The sequence below is a fragment of the Heteronotia binoei genome, chromosome 14 (genome assembly GCF_032191835.1).
Source record: "Heteronotia binoei isolate CCM8104 ecotype False Entrance Well chromosome 14, APGP_CSIRO_Hbin_v1, whole genome shotgun sequence".
Lineage (NCBI taxonomy): Eukaryota > Metazoa > Chordata > Lepidosauria > Squamata > Gekkonidae > Heteronotia > Heteronotia binoei.
The window spans coordinates 36,303,057-36,325,293 of NC_083236.1; the positions used below are offsets into that span (position 1 = coordinate 36,303,057).

The window sequence follows — 22,237 nt, forward strand, 5'->3', positions numbered from 1 at the left end:
AATGACAGCCAGACAGAAGGAGACAACTGATTATCAATGAAAGATCTGAGCCCTTGAGATGCTGGCAGTGTTGCTGGGGCAGTGGCCCACTGGGAAATTCCCCTGTAAATTCAATGGTCAATCTGCCCCTGGAGATTTCCAGGACATGTTTCATTCTCTCACTGATCTCAGTTGGGCTAAAACGTCTTCAGGTGGATTACAACCATTATTTAATTGTGCCCCTCTACATGTACTACTGGCACATGGAAACTGCCATGGGAGTTAAGTTTCGGTGAGATTGTTCTAGCCTCAGATCTAGGTCTAAATACTCTAAAAAGAATTCCTTAGCCCTACCACCCATAGTAGTCTCAATCAGCTGAACACACAATTAAAGAACATTGTTTATTATCCTTTAAGCATTTAGGTATCAAATGTTTTTGTTAGTCGGAAGTTTTAAAAGCTCATTGTAACTTTCCCAAGAAGCTTCTTAGTTTTGATAATATATGTTGCTGATAATTTAATGCTATTTTCAAAATTGTAGCACCTGGCCCTGTAAATTGGTGCATCCAATTTATTCACATGGATTCTGGATAACGATGAGAAGATATTCCTTATCTGCAGAGAAAAAAGTATTAAAAATTACAGTTGTGACAAATGCTGAGAATTTGTCCATCTTCAGTTATTCTTTATTGTCACATTTTATTTTATTTTATTTGAAAAGCTCCTATGAGCCAATGTGAACTCTTCTTATGAAACTGTTGATTACTACAGTTGCTATTTATAAAGGAACAAAATAAACCTGGTTTTTGTACACTCTCCTTACAATAGACAGAAATGAAACACATTGCAACCGTAAACTACTCATGATACCTGCTTATTGGTATTATAACCATATCAACAGGCAAGTGAATATTATAGTCACATGGGTATTATAACAATATCTGCAGGCAAATGAAAGTGCAGAAAATCTTAAAGCAAATCCGGTCCTTACAGGGGGGACTATAAAAAATCAAAATGCACCACCAACAACCTGGACTAATGGGTCAAATATACCCCGGCAGTGTGCCATTCCTGCCACACTGGGAGGGAGAAAAAAACTGCAATGTAGGTAAGGCTGAGTAACTGAAGAGGAAAGGTTGGACATCTGAACAAAGGAAAAATTTGAACAAAGGGGCTTGCATGCACATGAGATGCGCCCCAGTTTACTGAACTGTCCTTTCATTCCCTCTCTTCTCTTTGGCACTCCTGGAAGCATCCAGTAACCCCCTTGCTCTCCACTATGCCCTGTTTTGCTAAGCCTGAGGAGCAGGAGAGAAGAGGGGACAGAGAGAAAAGAGGTCCAACTGAGTCCTTTCTGCCCAATTTCCTTGCTCATCAGAAGCTTAAAGACTGACAACAAAATTTACTTCAAATACATTAGAAGGAGAAAAACAGCCAGGGAGGCAGTGGGGCCCTTGGATGACCAAGGGGTAAAAAGATCACTAAAGGATGACAGGGAAATGCCAGAGAAACTGAATGAATTTTTTGCCACTGTCTTCACTATGGAAGATGAGAGGTGCCTGCCCATTCCAGAATCACTGATTTCAGAAGAGGCATCGAAAGACAGAAGGCAAAAGAAGAAGGGGACGGCAAAAGATGAGATGGCTGGACAGCGTTACTGATGTAACTAACACAAATTTGAGCAGGCTTCAGAGGATGGTGGAAGACAGAAGGGCCTGGCGTGACTTTTTCCATGGGGTCGCAAAGCGTTGGGACTCGACTGTGAGACTGAACAACAACAACATCGAAAGACTTGAATCATACTGAGGTGACGAGAGGAGGTCCTACAACTGATGGACAAATTAAAAACTGACAAATCACCAGGCCCAGATGACATACATCCCAGAGTTCTGAAAGAACTCAAATGTGAACTTGTGGATCTCCTGACAAAAATATGCAACCTATCACTAAACTCTGCTATTAGCCACAAAATATAGATGGAACACTGTCTGGGCCACTGATGCTTTGTATTCTTGGTGCTTAGGAGGCAACAGTGGGACTCTGGGAGGGATTCTGGAGTTCTGGCCCTGCTGATGGACCACCTGATAGCACCTGGGTTTTGGCCACTATGTGGCCATTGGACTGATCCAACATGCCCTCCCTTATGTTCTCCCTTGCCAGCATCTCACACTCTTTGTATAAAGCCCCTCCTCCATCCTCGCTCCCCTTTATGTGTTCTGGAAACAAATAATGGCTTATTAAAAATTTAAAAAGAACAGGCACCAATTATTTTTTAAAAGCAGGTTCCCAACGTTTGACCTTTCAATGGCACTTTGAGTTTGTCCAGATATGCTGCCCACCAGGCTTCCCTTCAAACTGACGGTATATAACAGGAGCTGAAGAGAAATGTAGAAAAGTGGGCCAGTCGCAATATTATTTCTTTCCTTGGTCACTTCTTTCCTGCTCTCAAATTTATGATTGTCTCAAGGAGCGAGACTGGGAGTGCTCCAGATCACTGAATGGTCTGATTTGCCCAGGGGTCAATTTGCTTGGTAGCGACGAGATGAGCAAGCGGCCTGCATCGGCCATACAAAACCAGCTGCCAGTGACAGCCTGGCTTGCCTCACTACAAACAAATCCTGCAGCAAATCTATTTAAAACAATTAAAAGATCTGGGGGAAGAACATACCACACCCCCCGGAGCTGTTTTCTCCGTAACTGAAATTCTATTAGGTGGACGTTTTGCAGCAGTTATTAAAAAGAACTCCAAGCCACCCGCACGGAAGTCTCTGAAGCAAGTTTCTCGGGAAGAAAAGAGTTATTACCTGGAGCTACCATGATTTCGTGTTTCTTTGATCTAATCCTGAGGAAGGTTAGATCATTCTGGGGATCAATATCTCTCACTGTGCTCTTTGCTTTCATTGTGAGCTGGTGAAGGAGCCCTGCATACTGGACTGTAGTGGAGTTGTCAAGGGTTGTTCTGATTGGGATTCCTGAAAAATGAAGAGTGTTACTTTTGTTGGCGCAGAACTTAACAGCACAAAGTCAAATTAAGCATGAGGACTTTATGATGCAATACACTTTGCATACAATCCATCCCTGTTCATGTGCAGAAGGGATCCATACTGAATCCTTCCCAGCTTCTTTTCAGATGAGTTGCTGGTGCCATGCTGGACACTCTGCGCTGCCCAACAGTGCATTTAATGAACTGAGGATTTCCTGCATCTCATATTAAGTTATCTAGCAACCTGCTTGCCTACAAGCCTTTGGTATACAGGCTACTGTGAGCATCTGATCACTTCCTCTAATACCAACCTGGCTGGTACCAATTAGTATGGAAGCAAAAGAGGGTCAGCCAGAAACAAGAAGGAACTTTGAACACCTGAGGATTCCCCTTCACCACCTGCAAAGGGGAACAGTCAATCAAAAAAATGAAACAGAGGACTATAAATATTTGTATGACCCTTAAACCTGGCAGCATGGAGGCCATGTCTCTCTCTCTCTCTCTGTGTTTGTTTGCTATGTGCTGTCAGATTGCTTCCAACTTAAGGTGATCCTATGAATTTATGACCTCCAAAATGTCTCATCATTAAGAGCCCAGAACAGATCAAGATGTATCTGAAGAAGAGAGCAGTGACTGATGGAAGCACATACGCTGCCACAAATTTTGTTGGTCTTCAATAGCACTCTTGCTCTTTTCTACAGCCTTGCTCAGGCCTTGCAAGATGAAGGCTGTGGCTGCCTTTATTGAGTCAGTCCATCTCCATCTCTCCCTTGGTATTTTTGTATTTTATGTGTTTGTGTATACCTGGAAGTAGTGGTGACCTCTGGTGACTGATCCCTACCGAGGGCATGGAAGATATTCAGAAAGGTGGCTGAATAAATCCTGCCCCAACCTCCTTGCTCTGGTATTCCAAGGAGGTATCCCATCCAAATACTTTCCAGAGTCAAGCCTGCTTAGCTGCTGAGATCTGAAGAGACTGGCCTTGCCTCAGCAAGTTAATTCATCTCATGTTGGGTCTTCCTCTTTTCCTGCTGCCTTCCACTTTCCCCAGAATTACTGTCTTTTCTACTGATGATGTGACCAAAATAAGATACTCTTTGAGAGAAGCTAATTAGAATCAGAAGACAAGTGCTTCTCCAGTTCATGCTTCACCACACCAGGCTATGTAGCCTGCAGACAGTATTCCGACAGCCAAAGGAATTGGAGTAGCCATGAAGATCATAGGGTGAGGCAACATCACTCAACCATGGACCACAGGCAAGGTAAAAATATCCCTTTGCATGTTGCACTTGCAAAAATGTCCCCCTGTGGTTTTGCATGGGTTTCCTATTGCTTATGATACTTACCATTTAATACAGTGAAAAGGAGACACAGATTTTGATGATACTATATAATGCATAGTCTCCTGTTTTCTTCATTTACCAAATTTGCAGCTGCAGAAGATCTGCAGAGAAAATGCCCTAGAATCCTCTGCAATAACCACCCCAACACAAGACTAGTGGAGGTTGCAAAGGGGTTCGTTAGCTGACAATTGTTTTAAAAGGCAGCATGTTTGAAAACCATTGTTTTGGAGGAAAAAAACCCAGAAACTACTAGTGACCAAAGACAGGAAGATAGCTTACATCCAGTGTTCCCTCTAAGATGAGTTAGCATGAGCTAGCTCACAGATTTTTACCCCCAGCTCACACATTTTTTGTCTTCACTCAGAAAGGATGACCCCAGAGCATACTAATTTATGCAGTAGCTCACAACTTTAATGCCAAAAGCTCACAAATTAGAACTTTTGTTCACAAGACTGTGCAGCTTAGAGGGAACACTGCTTACATCCCATTGAATTCAATGAGATTTGTGAGCTGGTGAAGGAAGCCTGCATTGAATTACCAGTTTAAACAGGTGAGTACTTGAATTGGCAAATCAGAACATGATTTCAGTTACGGATGTAAAAGCAGCTATGCTAGTTCACACCAATGGTCCATGTAGTCCAGCATCCTGTTTCACATAATGACAAATCAGATGCCCCAGAGGCTGCAAGTAGGGGACAAGGGCCAAAGCTTCCCCCCACCAGCACTGGCTTCAGAGGGTTCCTGTCTCTGAACATGCAGATTCCATTAGTCTTCACAGCTAACCGACTTCTGCACAAACATCTAATCTTTTAAAGCCCTATCTACATTCCATGGCAATGAGTTTCACAAGCTGATTATTCTCTGAATGCTCACTGAAAAATTCACAGCATAAAAACAAAACAACTTTCCCAGGATGATATCCAAGTCCACTGATCTGATCCTGATGCTTAAAATAGAAAAAGGTAAAGCTCATTTCTGGAGCAGGGAAAGAAGAGGGTGGTATTGGAAGAGATTCCTTCCTGGTAGTCTCATGAAATTTTGGTTGTTTGGACAGCTGAGCATGTTGCTACTAAAAGGATAAAAAGACTTGAGCACTCAAGTGTCATGTTGGAGATCATTACAGTAATCACATGTTGGGTAAAAGCCCAGCTTCCTTGAAGCAAAATGGTATTCGGCCACTAGTTTCAGAAAAAGAGAAGAGCCTGACCCGCTGCGCTAAAACAGCAAAAGCTTCTTCAAATGCGAATCTAAAGGTAAGGTCAAGGCCTGCCTGTTCTCCACTCACATTAACGGACCAGTCTTTTGATACTGAAGAGCAGTGTCTTGCCAATAAAGCCTAAAAATAAACTGTTGGCACAAGTGGCTCTCGGAGATTAAAAGAACTGGGTTCTTTTGCTTTGAGATCAAACTGCAAACCAGAAGTGAGAAACCACTTAAACTTTCAGGCAGGGCTTTTGCATGGGTGAAAGACAGTTTCAATCTGGAAAAGGTTTCAGTTTAAACAGGTAAGACTGCCAGGTTCAACAGACCACATCCTTCACTACAGTTAACCTAACTGGCAAGCTATTTTAGTTCAAGACCCCACTGTTACACAATTGCCTCAGGAATTTTTTAGTCCTTCCAATGAGACTTGAACAGTAGTAAATACTTGGAGAAAGGAGACTGAGAGGGGGGAAAAAAATCCAAATCAAAGAGGTTTGGACTGAAAATGTGGATTGCTTGACCTATAATGGAAATAAGCAGCCTGTGTTGCTGCGCTGCCCTTTTCTCTTCTTGCATTTCCCCACAGTTTATGATATTATTAAAAATTAGAAAATTATAACATTTTCTAATGTTGAAGGATGAGAATGTGCTCTGACCTGGATAGCCCAGGCTATCCTGATCTTGTCAGATCTTGGATGCTAAGCAAGGTCAGCTCTGGTTAGCACTTGGATGGGAGGCCACTAAAAAAGCCTGTGGTTCCTATGCAGAGGCAGACAATGGCAAGCTACCCCTGAATGTCTCTTGCATTGAAAACTTACCATGTCAGGTATGAATTGATGGCAATGCTCATGAAAAGGGTATGGATTTTACCTGACTGATGTTTAAAAAGTAACATATGCAAATAAAAAAGACGAAAAGGGTCCCTTATTGTTAGTTACATGCCAGAGGTGCAGTTTAAGAGATATAATGGCTAGGGATTGGGACAAACCCAGGGATTGGGACAAATCGTACTTGATTTTCAGATTCATTTCCTCATCTGTAACATCAGAGGAGCGTGTACATGGCTATTGGGAGGGCAAATGGAAGAAAGGCTGCAATATACATTCTGCAAGAAGGGCTCTTGAACTACTAGCTGCCACCCCATGACTTCAGGATGGTTCTCCAGTGTAGAACCCAAAAGCCTGTCCATGGCTGGGATCCTTGCTGCCCTGCTCTCGCCACCCCCGCTGCTCCCACAGCCACCCTCACTGCCGCCACTGCTCTCCTTTTTAAAAATCTTTTTTAAAAGTGTGTGACGCCATTTTGAGCCCCAGGGCCCCTTTATCTAAACTTTTATTCCCTGGGGCCCCCTACCTAAAATTTTCTGGCTACCGGCCTGGTGGTGGTGCTTTATTTTTGGAGTACCCTCCTGCTTAGGGCTCACTTGGTGCCAACTTTACCATCTTTAGGTGCCAGATTTTTTTGCCTAGGCTTTCAACTGAGAGGTCCCATCTTTTCAAACTGTTTTTATGGCCTGCTTCTAGGTTGAGGACTGTTTCACAGGTCTTAGATCCAAAGGAGTTAGAGTCTCTTGCTGCAAAACAGTCCAGTCCAGTAGCACCTTTAAGACTAACACATTTTTGTTGTAGCATAAGCTTTTGAGAAACACAGCTCTCTTTGTCAGATGCATGCTACAACAAAATTTGTTAGTCTTAAAGGCAGGGCTTGTTTTGTAGCAGGAACTCCTTTGCATATTAGGCCACACACTCCTGATGTAGCCAATCCTCCAAGATTCCTGCTACAAAAAACAACACCACAATGCTTAATGGTATTACTGGCTTACTATCTTTTTCATGCATATCACTTTAGGCTGCTGAATGGTGTTTTACTTTTTTATGCCGGTGTCTTGTTGTAATAGATAAGTAAGGGAATGATGTCATGGAATGTTACTGGGGAGAACTCTGCGAAGGAGGGATTTTTGAAATCAGATAAGCTTGCTTGCTAGAAAACTCTGTGTATGCAGGGGGAGGCATCTCAGTTCTGTTGGGCCATGCTGCCTGAACTGGGATCTGCTCTGGTACCAGAATAAAATACCTCGCTTCAAACCAGAAATTCTGTGCGGACCTCGTTATTTTTCTGCTACATTTACCTGGTGCGATTGGCCGGGAAAATAATGGGGTAGGATATCTCCTTCCCCTTGGGGTGTTTGCATAACCGTCTGCGTTCCACCCTCAGGGCAGGAAGATCGGACTAGGCGCCACGGGCACATTTTCAATCGAGTCCAGCTCTCTCCACCCCAGGGGAAGGTGCCCGGTCTTACAACCAAGATCCTGTGCCTGGTTGAACCAACGTGTGCAGGGAATCAGATGATCTTCAGGACTGTGAGTATGAACTGTCTGGGAATCTGGAATTACCTCTCCTTAGGAGAGAAGAAGGGTCTGATCACCCCTTAAGCCCCGTCCAGTAGGCTCCACTCTGGCGCTGAAGCACAGAGGCTAGGATCTGGGAGGATTTCTGAGGTGTGTGTGTGAATGAGAGGAGGCACAGCCTCTAAGTGAAAGCGGACTCTCTATTGTGCATTTTCCAGTAGGGCGACTTCACTGGGTCATGAGAGAGAGGAAGTGAAAACCCCCAGGGCTCCCTGGCTATCCAGACCCCTTACTGGCGGCTGTTTTCTGTTCTCCCTAGAAGTGTCTTGTCTAAACATCTGGTGCCATGGGTGGAAATCAATAAAAAAAACAGCTAGAATACATGTGTAAAAACTTCAAGGAACATTATTGTGATGATTATGGAGTCAAACTGTCTCCCGAAACTCTGAAAGTGTTATGTCAGGAAAACTGGGTGGCCTTACATGTAGAATGGCTGCCTGAGGGTAGCTTTGACCAAGGCTTGGTTCAGCAAGTTTATAAGAGTGTAATACAGTCCCCGAGTCAAGCAAGTCAGTTTCCCTACATCGACAGATGGGCAGCAACGGTGCAGAAGTCTTACTGGTGGTCAGAAAAGTTGCAGAGGATGGAAAAGAAGTGGGCTCAGAGGGCTGCTGATAAAGCTACAAGTCAAGTTATGGCTTTGCGCCAGGATGTGTTAATAAAAACAATTTCTCCTTCAAAGAAGGAAAAGCCCCCAGTGTTAGATGCCAGGCCCAAAGACCCCTGCCATATGTTCCAGTGTACCCACCTCTTCCGATGCCGCCAGCTGGAGGAGGTGCCGGGGCAGCAGAAGGTGAGGATGATGGTGAGAGCCAAGCATTGCCAGTTAAAGGCGCTCCAGAGTCCTCCGATGAGGAGAACCAGGAAGCAGAGGTGAATGAGGGAGCTGGGGCTGTGAAAGGGCGAACAAGATCCCGGTGGACTTTAAATTCAATCCAGCAGCTGTTTTCTGAACGATCGTTTCATGCAACAGCCCCCCGTTACTCCACGCCTCTGTCTAATAGCCAGAGGTTAGCTGCACATTTTAATTTGCCCCTAGAGCTTTCCTCCAACACTGAAATCTCTCCCAGCACTAAGCAAACTTCCAGCTCCTCCACGGCCTCCCCCTCAACTTTTCCGGGTTTTATATCTGGCACAGAGGGCTCACTGTTAGCTCCCCTTCAGGAAGTTCACATCCCTCAACAGCCTGGCCCCGGCATTGAGACCCGATATATGTATATGCCCTTCACTTCAAGTGATCTAGTAAATTGGAAAACCCATACTGTTGCATTTTCTGACAATCCTGCCCCAATGACAAATCTGCCTACACGTCAGCCTATCTATGCAGACTGTCAACAGCTTTTACTGGCCCTCTTTACAACAGAGGAGAGAAGCAGTATCCTGCATCATGCCCGAAAACATGTAGAAGGAAAAGTCCCCCCAGAAACTGCAGATAGGGAAGAGTGGGTAAAGGCCCGTTTTCCTGCAACAGATCCAAATTGGGACCCCAATGGGTGCGAGTCCAAAGAGCGTCTACCAGAATACAGGCAGGCAATCTCTTTCATCCCTGAGGCAGGCAAGAAGCCTATTAATATGTCCAAAGTCAGTGAAGTTCTCCAGAAAGCAGATGAGAGTCCTGGAGCTTTTGCTGAGCGCTTGATGCAAGCATTTTGAATGTATACTCCATTCGAACCTGAGGCTGCAGAAAACTTGCACATGGTAAATACAGCTTTTGTCACTCAAGCCTATGCTGACATCTGCAAAAAGCTCCAGAAGAAAGGTGGCTTTGCTGGCATGAATTTATCCCAATTGCTAGAGATTGCCCAGAAAGTTTATGCCAATCAGGATGTAGACCAGAAGTGGGAGGCAGAAAGAAAGATGAAAAAGAAGGCTAATCCGTTGGCAGCGGCTCTGGCTGGGCAGCCATCTATGAGAGGCAGAGGGGCTGTTCGGGGGCAAGGAATAAATGGTGGAAATCAAAGATCTGCAATGACTAATTTAGACCCAAACCAGTGTGTGTACTGTGAAGAATTTGGGCACTGGAGAGACTCATGCCCGAATCGATCCCCCCCTCCGCACACAAGAGATCCAAAGCACCCCTAGACAGATGACAGGAGTGGAGTTTAGAGGCCGTGCGAGCAGAGGAGTCAGAGGAAGAGGTAGAGGAAGGGGCAAGGTCCGGAGCAGCAAATATCAGAGGAATGAAGAAGAGCCTATGTATGGCCTGGCTGGTCTGGAACGATGGGATGACTAGGACAGACTGGGCACTGATGGTCCTGGCCCCATGGAGCCCATGGTCACAGTTGATATTGGGGGTTGGGAGATTCCATTCTTTATAGATACTGGAGCTGCACGATCTGTGGTGCCTGTTAAGATTGCTCCTTCAATTCACAAATACATTAATATAATTGGAGCTACAGGGCACAAGCAATCCAGACCACTTCAAGGCAAACAAACTTCTACAGTAGGAGGCCATGTAGTCTGCCACAATTTTGTCCATTTACCCGATTGCCCTGTGCCGCTGATGAGAAGAGACCTGCTTTCTAAGTTGCAGGCCCAATTGACTTTTGAGTCAGAGAGCCAAATGAACTTTGAGTTGCCTTATACAACCCCAGAAGGTGAACTACAGTATCAAGGTGCATATGCTCTAGAATGCCCCCAAGAAGAAGAGTGGCGGCTTTACCAACCAATTCCTGTAATAGCCATGCCAGAAGCCTGGTTTCAACAATTTCCAGATGTATGGGCAGAGAAAAACCCGCTGGGGCTAGCAGTAAACCATGCACCTATCAACGTAGAGTTAATCCCGGGGGCCGCTCCAGTCCGAGAACGCCAGTACCCAATCCCCAAGAAGGCAGTAGCTCGCATCCAGAAACACATAGACAGGCTCCTCCATTATGGAATTCTTATTGAATGTCAGTCTCCATGGAAAAGCCCCCTTTTGCCAGTTCAGAAGTTGGGCACCAATGATTACAGACTGATGCAGGATTTACGAATTATTAATTCTTGCACACAGACTTGCATCCTGTGGTACCAATCCATATGTCTTGTTGGAACTTATACCTGCCTCAGCCACTTATTTCTCAGTCGTGGATCTCAAGGATACGTTCTTTTGTCTAAGACTGGCACCTGAGAGTCAGCCACTGTTTGCCTTCCAGTGGGAAGAGAAAGAGACTGGTAGAAAGCTACAATACACATGGACCCGTTTACCCCAGGGGTTCAAAAATTTGCCCACTCTCTTTGGTAGTGCCCTCAGCAAAGACTTGAGCTGGTTCCCAACTGTGCCAGGAGAAGTTGTGTGCCTTCAGTACATTGATGATCTCCTGATAGGGGTCAAAGACTTACAGACCTGCCAAGAAGCCACTGCTACTTTGCTAACGCTCCTAACTGAGGCTGGGTATAAAGTGTCTCGAAAGAAAGTTCAGCTATGCCAAGAGACAGTGAAATTGTTGGACTTCCATATATCCCAGGGCAAATGGCAGCTAGGCAGGGAGCGAAAAGAGACTGTGTGTGGTATTCCTGTGCCCAATACCAGGCGCCAGCTGAGAGAATTCTTAGGAGCAGCAGGGTTCTGTAGAATTTGGGTCCCCAATTTTGCTACAACAGCTAAGCCATTGTATGAAGCCACAAAGGGGAGGGGTTTTTTTTTTAAAAAGCACCCTTTGAATGGACAGCAATGTCAGGATGCTTTTGAAACCCTGAAGCGCCAGCTCATGCAGGCTCCAGCCCTGGGATTACCAAATACCGAAAAGCTCTTTACTCTGTATGTGCATGAGCGAGAAGGAACAGCTGCAGGTGTTTTGACTCAATTGCTGGGATCCTGGCCCCAACCAGTGGCATATCTGTCTAAACAGCTAGACACTGTGGCTAAAGGGGGGCCTCCCCAGCATATAGCTGTTATTCATTGCCGCAGCCATCAAAAGTCCAGTAGCAAGAGGAAATCGCAAGGCAGATTTAACGGCAAAAGAAGCAGCCCTTAAGCCTTATCAGGGAAGCGCAGAAATTCTGCCTGTTTTTCAAGTTTCCTTAACCGAATGGAGTCCCCCGGTATTCACTAGCTGAGGAGCAGTGGGCTCAAACTCAAGGGGCAGCAACCAAACGAAGAGATGGCTGGTATGTTCTTCCCAATGGCAGAATCTATATTCCAGAAGCTGAACCTGCATGAGGGAACACACTATGGGAAGACTGCTCTTAAACGCTCTGTGAGTCAATGGGCATGCATAAACCATATGAGTTCATTGACAGCCCAAGCCTCTGCGCAGTGTGTCACATATGCAAAGAACAATCCAAGGTCGGGCCCCACTCAACTCCCTGGAGGTCAGCCAGCGGGAGCAACACCTTTCTCCTCCCTAGTTGTAGATGTCACTGAGATGCCCAAAGCTGGACACTACCATTACATGCTTGTATTCGTTTGCACGATGTCTGGATGGACTGAAGCTTACCCGACCCACACTGAGAAAGCCAATGAAGTTGTAAAAGCTTTATTAGAAGACATTGTCCCAAAATTTGGTTTATCTGTAATCATAGGGAGTGATAATGGATCATCGTTTATAGAGAAAACTGTACAAGGTGTATCTATGCTGCTTGGCATTACTTGGAAATTGCATGCAGCCTACCGCCCACAGAGTTCAGCAAAAGTTGAAAGGGCTAACAGATCCTTGAAGAACACCCTGTCTAAACTGTGTAAGAAACCCATTTGCTATGGACTACAATGTTGCCAATTGCATTGTTCCGGTTGCACTGCCTGCCCCACAAACATCTTAAACTGTCGCTGTTTGAGATTGGAAGACCACCCCCTATAGTCCAAGGAGTTAGGCGCAACCTCTCACAGTTGGGGAACCTCATAACTTGTGAAGAACTGCAAGCCTTGGGCAAAGCTATAAAAGATGTGAATAGGTATGTGTTTGAGACTCTGCCATATCAAATTTGTTCTCTTGTACATGCTTACCAGCCAGGAGACAGTGTGTGGGTTAAAAGCTGGAGGGCAAAGACCTTACAGCCTAAGTGGAAGGGCCCCTTTACTGTCCTTTTAAGTTCTCCTACAGCCGTCAAGGTCCAAGGAGTAGAAGCGTGGATCCATTGATCTCATATAAAGAGAGCTGCAGATCACTGGAAAGCACAGCCAGTTCCAGGGAAGCCATTGAATTTGAAATTTACTAAAGACTCTATCTGGCCTTAAGCCATCCAGTAAAGACTGTTAAAAGTCAGCAACTTGTAGCTGGTGGGACTTGCTTGAAAGTAGATCCAGCGCACCCGAGCTTCATCAGCAGCCCTGCTCCAGCCACACCTGGAGGGTGGCTGGTCTACGCATGGCCGAAGCTTTGAGGAAGCCTTCTGGAGCCACTCAGTTAGATATTCCTTTGTATTAGTTCTCTGAAGTTATTGAATTTTTCCAGTTCTATTCTTCTGTATTGAATGTATTATTGCAAAAGTGATATTTTGCTATAAGCGTCTGCTGTTGGACTAAAAATCATGCATGCTTCAAGTGCTTTTATTGCTACACTTTTATGCTGCATTTTTGCCTGTGTGTCAATATGCTGTACTCAAACTGTGAGACGTACTAAATGTTGGGAAGGAGAGAATTCAAAATGCATGCTGCGTGTCCAATCTAGGGAAGTGTATGGAGCTTGTATAGAACGTAATACAAAAATAGTTTGTGTAGAACGTGGAGTGTCTTATTACCAGGCAAAAATTGAGTATCCCGGTTCAGGAGGAATAACACCCTATAGAGGGAGTTTCCGCTGCCTGACTTTACAGTGGGCATGCTGGCCAGTTAATTTAAAGTCTCACAAGATGAAAAAACCCAACCCTAAGCTTAAGCCACCTGTCCAGGAGACTAAGAAAATTCTGTATAAGGCTGTGTTTAATGATGCTCAGGATGAAAAATGTGTTATTCCAGAACCTGGGAGTAATCTTTTTATAGCTATGGCTGAACAGATAGCCGCCTCCCTAAATATTTCAATCTGTTGGGTGTGCGGAGGTCTGCTGATGAGTGAAAGGTGGCCTTGGGTTGGCATGGAGGTTTTGCCTTCAGACTTGGTCCGATGGAATCAAAGTCAGAAGAGAGAAAGATCTGGGAATTGCAGACAGTGGTGAATGGAGAACTGTGCATTTCCCGGGCTGTGTTGTGGGTGAATTAAAAGCATGTTGGGCACTCTTTGTGCTGCCGGACTTTGTTAGTCAGCTCCACTAAGGAGAAGCCGAAATGGGTAGAGGCAGATAGCACTGTTATAGGGAATTTTCAGCCATGGGAAAAGGTTAGCAGCGTAAATAAATATTCTAATGCTGCTTCACTTGCCTGTCTCTGGCTCTCCAGCATCAAGCCATAAGCACACTGAACATAAGCACATGAACCCCAAGTCATAAGCACATGAACTGTTTTGCTATATAATGACTAATGAAGATGTTCCCCACCTCCCATAATCCTTCCTTTACAAAGAAAAGCATTGTTCCACAAATCTGTAAGAGGGTTATTAAGTTCAGCATTAAAATGGTATATATTTGAATTAAGTTTAGATTTAAATTTTTAAATGATTTAAACAAACAACTGGGGGGGGGTGAGAACCAGCTTTCTTTTCTCCATCCTGCTTATCGGTCCCTTTGTAATGCTTGGGAGGACCTGTCTTATGCATCTCCCCTGTTCCCACATGACTTTTAGGGCCTAAGAATAGAAGAGCTCTGCCAGATCAAGACAGTGGTCCATATAATCCAGCACACCGTTTGATATGACAAGAAACAGAGCGACAAGCTTAGAAGACTGGACTTGTAACATAATAATGAAATGTGTTGTTAGGCTCATGCATTAGGCTTTGAAAATGCAATTGTAAAAGGGGGATGTCAATGTATATCTATATTTTGCTATTTCTTATTTACTTTTTTTCTTTCTATGTTCTTTAAAATAAAAATCTTTGTAAAGGAGAAACAGGGCAACAAGCAAGGCATGGAGCCTCAGCCTGGCATGGGAGGATATTACTTGTACCCAGATCTTTCTTTCTCCTCCTTCAGTTAAGCTTTTTGCTCCAGCCCAACCTGTCCACTGGCTTCAGTCCACAGGCTTCATATTTTCTTTGTTTTGAATCATTTGAGTTGCCTGGCCCACTCTGAGACATCAATCCTGCCTTGGCAACATGATCCTTCCTGCAACCCACTTGGTGAGCTGAGATGCTTTAGTGGACTTTGTTGTGGCAAACCAGGTCCCTTGGCTCCCCTGCAATGACATTGGTCTTTTCTTTAATCAGGTACTCCTGGAAGCTTCACTACCACAGTCCTCTCTCATTTAGGGATGACATAGGAGTAAGGGTGGATGGGCATATATCTAGCTAACATGCAATGAACACTCCTTTATCTTACTTAATGTGATAAAAGATTTTTTTAAAAAAAAAAATTGCTATTCCAATTTCCAGCTTAACCTATCCAGACATCCAAATTAAGTATCTAGGCTTACCAGACCTTGAAAGAACACTTACATTTCCCCCTTGATTTTGCCGTCTTTTCAAGTGACAGCAAATATGAAATAAAAATCCCAAATCCTTTTGTAAGAAGAACAGAGCATGAGTTTGGAACATGTAACAAAGGGGATCTTTACCTTCTGCATTGACGACAATTGTTCCGATAACTCCTTTATGAGCTTGAATCCGCTTTAAAGTTTCCTCTACCTCTGCCTGCGAATGAAAAGAAACCAAACAAAGTACAGAATATGAACATCATCCCGTGGCTGCTCAGCAGCAGCTCCTGCATCTCTAACAGCATGGTGCTGGGATATCTACCTTCTTCTGAGCACCTGAAGCTGCTTTGTATTGAATCGGTATGGTTTACTCAGACTGGCAGTGGCTCTTCTTGGTTTGAAAAGTTTTATTATTTTTCAGAGAAATAAAGGGAATGGGAAAAGTGGAAATAGAAAGGATAATAATACAGCTAGTCATACAATTATAATCTATTCTACATGTCAATAGTCATTAAGATAAAATATTTTTAGAATAATATATCACGCTTTAAGCCATATTACCATAATCCATATAAAATATTGTACCAGTTGTAAGTCTACATTTAAACTATCTGTTTTAGATTATATTTCTAGTGTATATAATGCATATATAGTAAAAGAGAAAGAGAAAAGTTCAGATCAGGAGGTCGAGTATCTAGCCACACATAATTTCTTCCAATATTTTCTTGCTTCTTCCTTAGATTTCCCAGCAAGCAACTGGGATAATTAGTCCATCTCCACCGTTTCTACTATTTTCTCCATCAAGTTCGGTCTCGTAGGAATTTCCTGAAGTTTCCTGGCAGTGGTTCTTCAGGGTCTCAGGATGAGGTCTGTCACCTGCTTACCTGGTCCTTTAAATGGAGATGCCAGAGATTGAACTGGGGACCTTCTGCATGCTGAGCTGATGTTCTACCACTGAGCAACAGGCCCTCCCTTCATAAATACATGGCCTCCCCCACCAGAATGTCAAGCTTTGCTTTTGGTAGCCACCAAACAATAGCAGAGGAAAAACTGTGAAGAACATTATCAGTTCTTCCAAAGACAATCTTGGAGGTTTGTGTTATACAATGGCACCTAGGGCTGGGCGACGGTATTATAAAATATAATACAAGACCTACTGAATGTTATTCGCAATTCTTCTCTATCTGCATGCATTAAAAGGACAAACAATGCTATTTTTACAAATAAATACAATGTATTTTGTTGTTGTGGCAGAAACAGAGACTACTTTCCAAGAAATTATGTTCAATATATACCTCTAAATCCTGCAGTGATCTTTACCCATGTTTTATCTTCACCCCCCCCTCCCCCACCTTGCTATCCTGCTGTGCCCCCGTTCTCTAAACTGCACACCACAACAGCCTTGTGCACTCCTCAGTCCTGCCTGGCTTTGCCTGCATCCTATTTCAGCCCCCTTTTATGACTGTAAATGCCTGTCTGAAAATATCTCTCTTCTTCACCTTCTACTCCTATCCTTTCCTGTCTTTTGTGTGTCTACTTTTATAATATTTAAACCCAAGGACAGTGTGCATGTCTTTATTGGTAGATCTTTTAATGTTCATTTTAAAGCATTCCCAAGCAACCCACAGTCGCAACATCAATAGTGCCATGACACTTATAAAATAATAAAGACCCAGGGCACATTGCTCCATTTATCTTTGCTTCTTTCCCCCCCTCCTTTTGAAAGCATCAATTGCCCAGATGAAGCAGAGGAGATGAGAAAAGAGAGACACAAAATGTAGGTCACTGATATGAACTTTTGATTGAGAATCTTTGTAATTGTTATCTTTTCTGCCTGCTTGGAATTGAACCCCATTGAACAACAACAAAAACACAGAATCAGTCTGCCTGTCTTGTTACTTTTGATAGAAATTCCATCCTAAGCAGCATTATATGCCTCCAAACCTACTGGATTAGAAGGATGTAACACTGCTTAGGATGGCAGTGTAACAGATGTACAGAGACAGGGTTGGATCCAACCAGATTTTCTGCTCTATCTCATTCAATTCCCCTCCTCACTGGAGTTGCCATTTCACATGGCTGCTGTCCACCAGTCCCACAGCCTTTTTGGTGGTCAAAAATGTCATCTCCTTCCATGTTTCCTGGTGGGACAACTACTAGAATGCAATCCAAATGGTCTCTTTGAGTTGCGCCTACACTCTGATTACTTAATTCTGGGGATTGGCTTGCTAAATTGCAGCACATCTCTATTCTTATCTCCTCTGACATAAGACCAATTGAATTCAAAGTGTGTTACCCAAGCTAAGTCATCATGTAACAGAAGCAGAAGTCATGATACACCTGAAAATCAGTGCAATGTAGTAGGTTGCTGGATTAGGATCTGGGAAAGACCCACGTTCAAATCTATACTTTACACGGGTGATCTTTGGCCAGTCTCTATCTTTGTGTAACCTCCCTTACAAAGGTGCTGTTTATTTTTTATTTATATCCCTGCCTGGGAACTCCACGTGGCTTTTCACATTGCTCTCCCCCACTCCATTTAATCCTCACAACCACCACCTTGTGAGGATATTTTATACTGAGAAACTGTGATGGGCCCAAGGTAGGGTTGCCAGCTATGGGTTGGGAGACTCTTTGAGGTTTAGGGGATGGAGTCTGGAAAAGGTGGGGTTTGGGGAAGGGACAGACCATAATGTCAGAGAGTACACCCTCCAAAGCAGCCATGTTATCCAGAGGAACTGATCTCTGCTGCCTGGAGATCAGTTGCAATCCTACCTGAAGGCTGGCAACCCTACAGCAAGGACACCTGGTCCACACCAGCCCTTGAGAAGATAAAATGGAGGAGGACAGAAGCATTGCAATTCAATCTGCCTCCCTTAGACACAGAAAACTGGAATACAAATAGCTAAATAAACGCACACACATCAATTTATTGAGGAAGCTACCACAGACTCCACCCACTTATTAACAATAACAAACAACAATATCTGAAGAACAAAGTAGGAGTCAAGTCTCACCTTTAAGACCAACAAAGTTTTATTAAAAACAAAAGCTTTCGTGTGCTAGAAGCACACTTCATCAGACAATAGGATGGAATGGCCAACAGTCCTAAATATAGAGAAAATGGGCAGTGAATTAGTATGCAAAATCATGGAGATGTTTGTTAGCAGATTAAAAGAAGCACAATTTTGGGTCTGGTGATCGTTAGTTTATGTTAACTGGGTTACATCAACAAGGGGGCAATATAAATCAGAATAGCAGATTGATGTCTATGCCATTAGGTGTGAAGTGCATGATAAATAAGAGTCTGTTGTAATCTTAGCTCTGGGTTTAAAATGAGGGCATTTCTTATTTACTATTCCATCCTATTATCAGATGAAATGTGCTTCTAGCATACGAAAGCTTTCATTCTGAATAAAACCTTGTTGGTCTTAACGGTGCCACTTGACTCCTACTTTGTTCTATTGCTTCAGACAAATAAGGCCGCCTACCTGGAAATATCAGAAAAAGTGTGCGTACACACGGAAGCTTACACCCAGAATTAAACTTTGTTGGTCTTAAAAGAGCTACCGGACTCAAACAGTGTTCAATAACACCTTCATAACTCTGCATCTCGTTTTTCAAACCTGCCTCCCACCTACTGCCTGCCCACCGACCCGGACCGCTTTAAAAAGCCCCCAGCAGCTCTTCCTTTCGCCCCACATAAACGCACTTTCTTGCATGCAAACCCTCCGGAGTCACTCCTAACCCCGTTTCGCCCCACGCAGAGAGGACGGCCGAGGCTCTCTTACCATCTCCTTGCCGAGGACTCGCAGCAGCAGGAGCTGCGTCGGTGGTAACCAGGGACGCTCCTGGCCGCATCCGTTGCTATGGTCCTTTTTCCGGAACTGCTTGGTTGGGGAGCCGGAAGTGGGCGGGGCTTAGGAGCCTGTGCTGGAACTTAAGCTTTCGTGGGTGGCTTTGCGCGTTACTCGGACGTTCGGCGGTCTCGCTGTTTATGGTTACTGAAAGCGGCAGGCATTGGCTAAAACGAGGAGCAGAGATCTTTCTTTTCAAGGCATAAGCAGCAGGAATAGCTGCGTAGTTTTGCAATTTCATATAAAATACAAATAACGACGGATTTTTTTTATTTTAAAAATCATTAACGAAAAAATAGCCATTCTAGATCTTCCGTAATCTTTAGGGAATTATAACGATAGGGACATTTCTTTATTGACTCAAGCAATAGTAGCTAGCTTCGTTGCAGCTCGGTTGTTGTAAATGTTAATTTTAAAAAAGGGTTCCTCTTAATAGCAAAATAGTACTCTTGCCTATTAATTTTTAAAGGAAATATATAACTAGTCACAGGTGCTCACTCAGCACTAGTTTTATTCCTTTCTTTAAAAGGTTGGATAATATGCCAATAAAGGTTATTGAATTTGATATCTCGTAAAGGAAATCATGGCAAGCACTGGTAGCTGGCTTGGTCTAGTCTTAACAATTTCTTTAGAAATTTCTAATAACAAGAACAGTTGGAAGCAATAGTAGCCAAAAAGTTTTTGCCTTTTCTTTGAAACTTAAAGAGTGAAATTTCCTAGAAGCAACAAAATAGTTAGCAGCTGTTTACTTATAGTTTTTAAAAAAAAGGTTGTTTTTTTTTTTTACAAGAAAGCCAAGCACACCAGAGAAGAATTGCAGTAGATGCTATGCTGCAAAACAAATAAGGAAAAGGGGGAAAAGGATGTTGAGACTTCGGTTGTCTCCCCCCACCCTGTCGTTTACCATCTTGAGATGAAATGGAAGGGGGGATTTTGATTCTGTTGCATTGCTGAGCACACTTACTGCGGAATAAGCCCTCTTGAACTGTGTAGGCAATTTGCTCAGAGTAAATCAGCACAGGATTGAGTTATTTATTAAGTTAGGATCAGTGCCTGGTAGGAAAAGATCCAGTTAAGCGCACTGGAATAGAGAAGCACTGGGTACTACTGAAGATATAAACACCAATCTTTACTGAAAGATATCATTATTAGAAGTAAAGAACTAGGTATGATTAATTCTTAGGTATAGCATCAAAAATATGCCAGGTTCCGGTAGTATTTTGGAGTGAGTTTGTTATTTATAGTTCACTTTCTCACAAGGACTGGATTACATAGAGCAAGTGAGTACAGTCAACAAAATGGAACATTCAATAAAAAATGCACTAGGATTGTTAAAGTATGGAATGAACCAGAAATCTAAATGACAGGACTGAAACATAGCATAAGTATTAACGTGACATATTAAGCAGTGCAAAAATTACATAATAGGATCCTAGTTACAAGAAGCTATATACAGTATAGACTACAGGCCCTAATCATTTTTCCAAGTAAGTTTGTAAACCATTTTGTACACTGCAACCTATTACCTGTGCAAAAAGAAGATCCTCTTGAATCATTCAGTTTCGCATAGTTTGCAGAAAGCCAGGAGAGCAGGAGTCTTCGTGACTTCCTCAGGCCATACTATAAGATGGAAACCACAATGGAGAAAGTACGTGTTTGGACAGTAGCTGATTTTTCCCATTTGCAAGTTGGTACCCACAGAAGGCCCAGCTCAGATAAGTGAAGCTGTCATGGCGGAGAGGTGGCCATATAGATAAGAAGGATTAAAGCCATGGAGGGCTTTGTTTGGGATAGCCAATACTTTGAATTGAGTGCAGGAACAAACAGGCAACCAATGGAGTGTTTGCAGATTGGGAGTAAATAATGCCCCAATAATAGCCAAGCTGTGGTATTCTGTATCCCTTGGAGTTTCTGAGTTGGCAGGCATGCCACACACCGCCACACCTGCAGTCCCATCAGTTGTAGATGAGGAAAGGATTGGATGCTGGATCTTTTGAGTGTCTTTGGGGGAGATTCTGGGGAAAGGAAAACAACGTATTAGGGCTGATGAAAATTCTAATACTTTAACAGAAAGGAAGAAGGCATTTCCATCCACCAATCTTGGTTTCCAGCTCTGCAAAACGCCCGACAGACTATAAATTGCAGAAGGTCACAGAACAACCAGCATATTCCACAGAATAATCAGCACAGTCAACAACCATCTTCCTTATCTTCACACCCCTTCCAACCCTCCCAGCAATTAACACAGAACAATGGTCACATTCAACAGCCAGTTTCCTTATCACTTCCCTTCCACTTCCCTTCCAGGAAGCCCCACCAAACAATGGGCACATCCACAAACCAATTGCCCTCTCAACACACCCCCTCCAGCCTAGAAGTAGCAGCTCTCCAGCAGCCCCGGCCTCACTCAATGCACAGCAGCCAAGAAGGTCAGAGCGCCTGCTCCGGCTGCAACGCCACTGAGGATGTTCTCCACAGCTGAGAACAAAACGTCTGGAAGAAAAACTTTCTCCAGTAGAACATGGCACTTGAGCCCGAAAGATTCTACAAACTCTAATTCTAATACATATTTCTCCCAAAATATATTTTAAGTAAAGGCTACTCCCCATTCTCTGGAAGCTGTTCTCTTTAGAAATAAATATTATGAGATCAATTATAAATAAATTAGATCATTATATATTCTTATCCTTTAGAAGCATTCTTTACAACATCCTTCCCGCTTTCGGACTGGGATAAAAGGACTCATTTCTAATCTTGTGTCTGGCGAAGGGAACTTTGACTGTTGAAAGCTGACACCCTGTAACTGGTTGGTCTTTAAGGAGTTTCTGGGCTGAAATCTAACTGTTCTGCTGCAGATGAACACAGCTATTCTCTGAAACTATACACACACACACTCGGTGTCTATGCATCATTTTTTTTACCCTCCCTCTCTCCGAGGAGACCTGGTAGTGTAAATGCGTCTTCTTCTTCTCTCCAGTTTTGTTCATTCAATGCCCCTATGATGGAGAATAGTATTAGAGAGAACGACTGGGCTCATGGTCACT

General features: G+C 43.6%; 1 protein-coding gene across 1 annotated transcript; it reads right to left on the reverse strand.

Annotated features, from left to right (window-relative positions):
- Positions 1-367: 367 nt before the first annotated feature.
- On the reverse strand, positions 368-19,335 carry DYNLRB2 (dynein light chain roadblock-type 2). The gene is made up of 4 exons (XM_060254345.1): positions 19,128-19,335; positions 15,478-15,553; positions 2,784-2,951; positions 368-594 (listed from the first exon to the last, which is right to left on the reverse strand). Exons 1-4 carry the CDS (start codon positions 19,128-19,130, stop codon positions 551-553), a joined length of 291 nt encoding a protein of 96 aa, XP_060110328.1. The 5' UTR covers positions 19,131-19,335; the 3' UTR covers positions 368-550.
- Between the last annotated feature and the right edge of the window lie 2,902 nt (positions 19,336-22,237).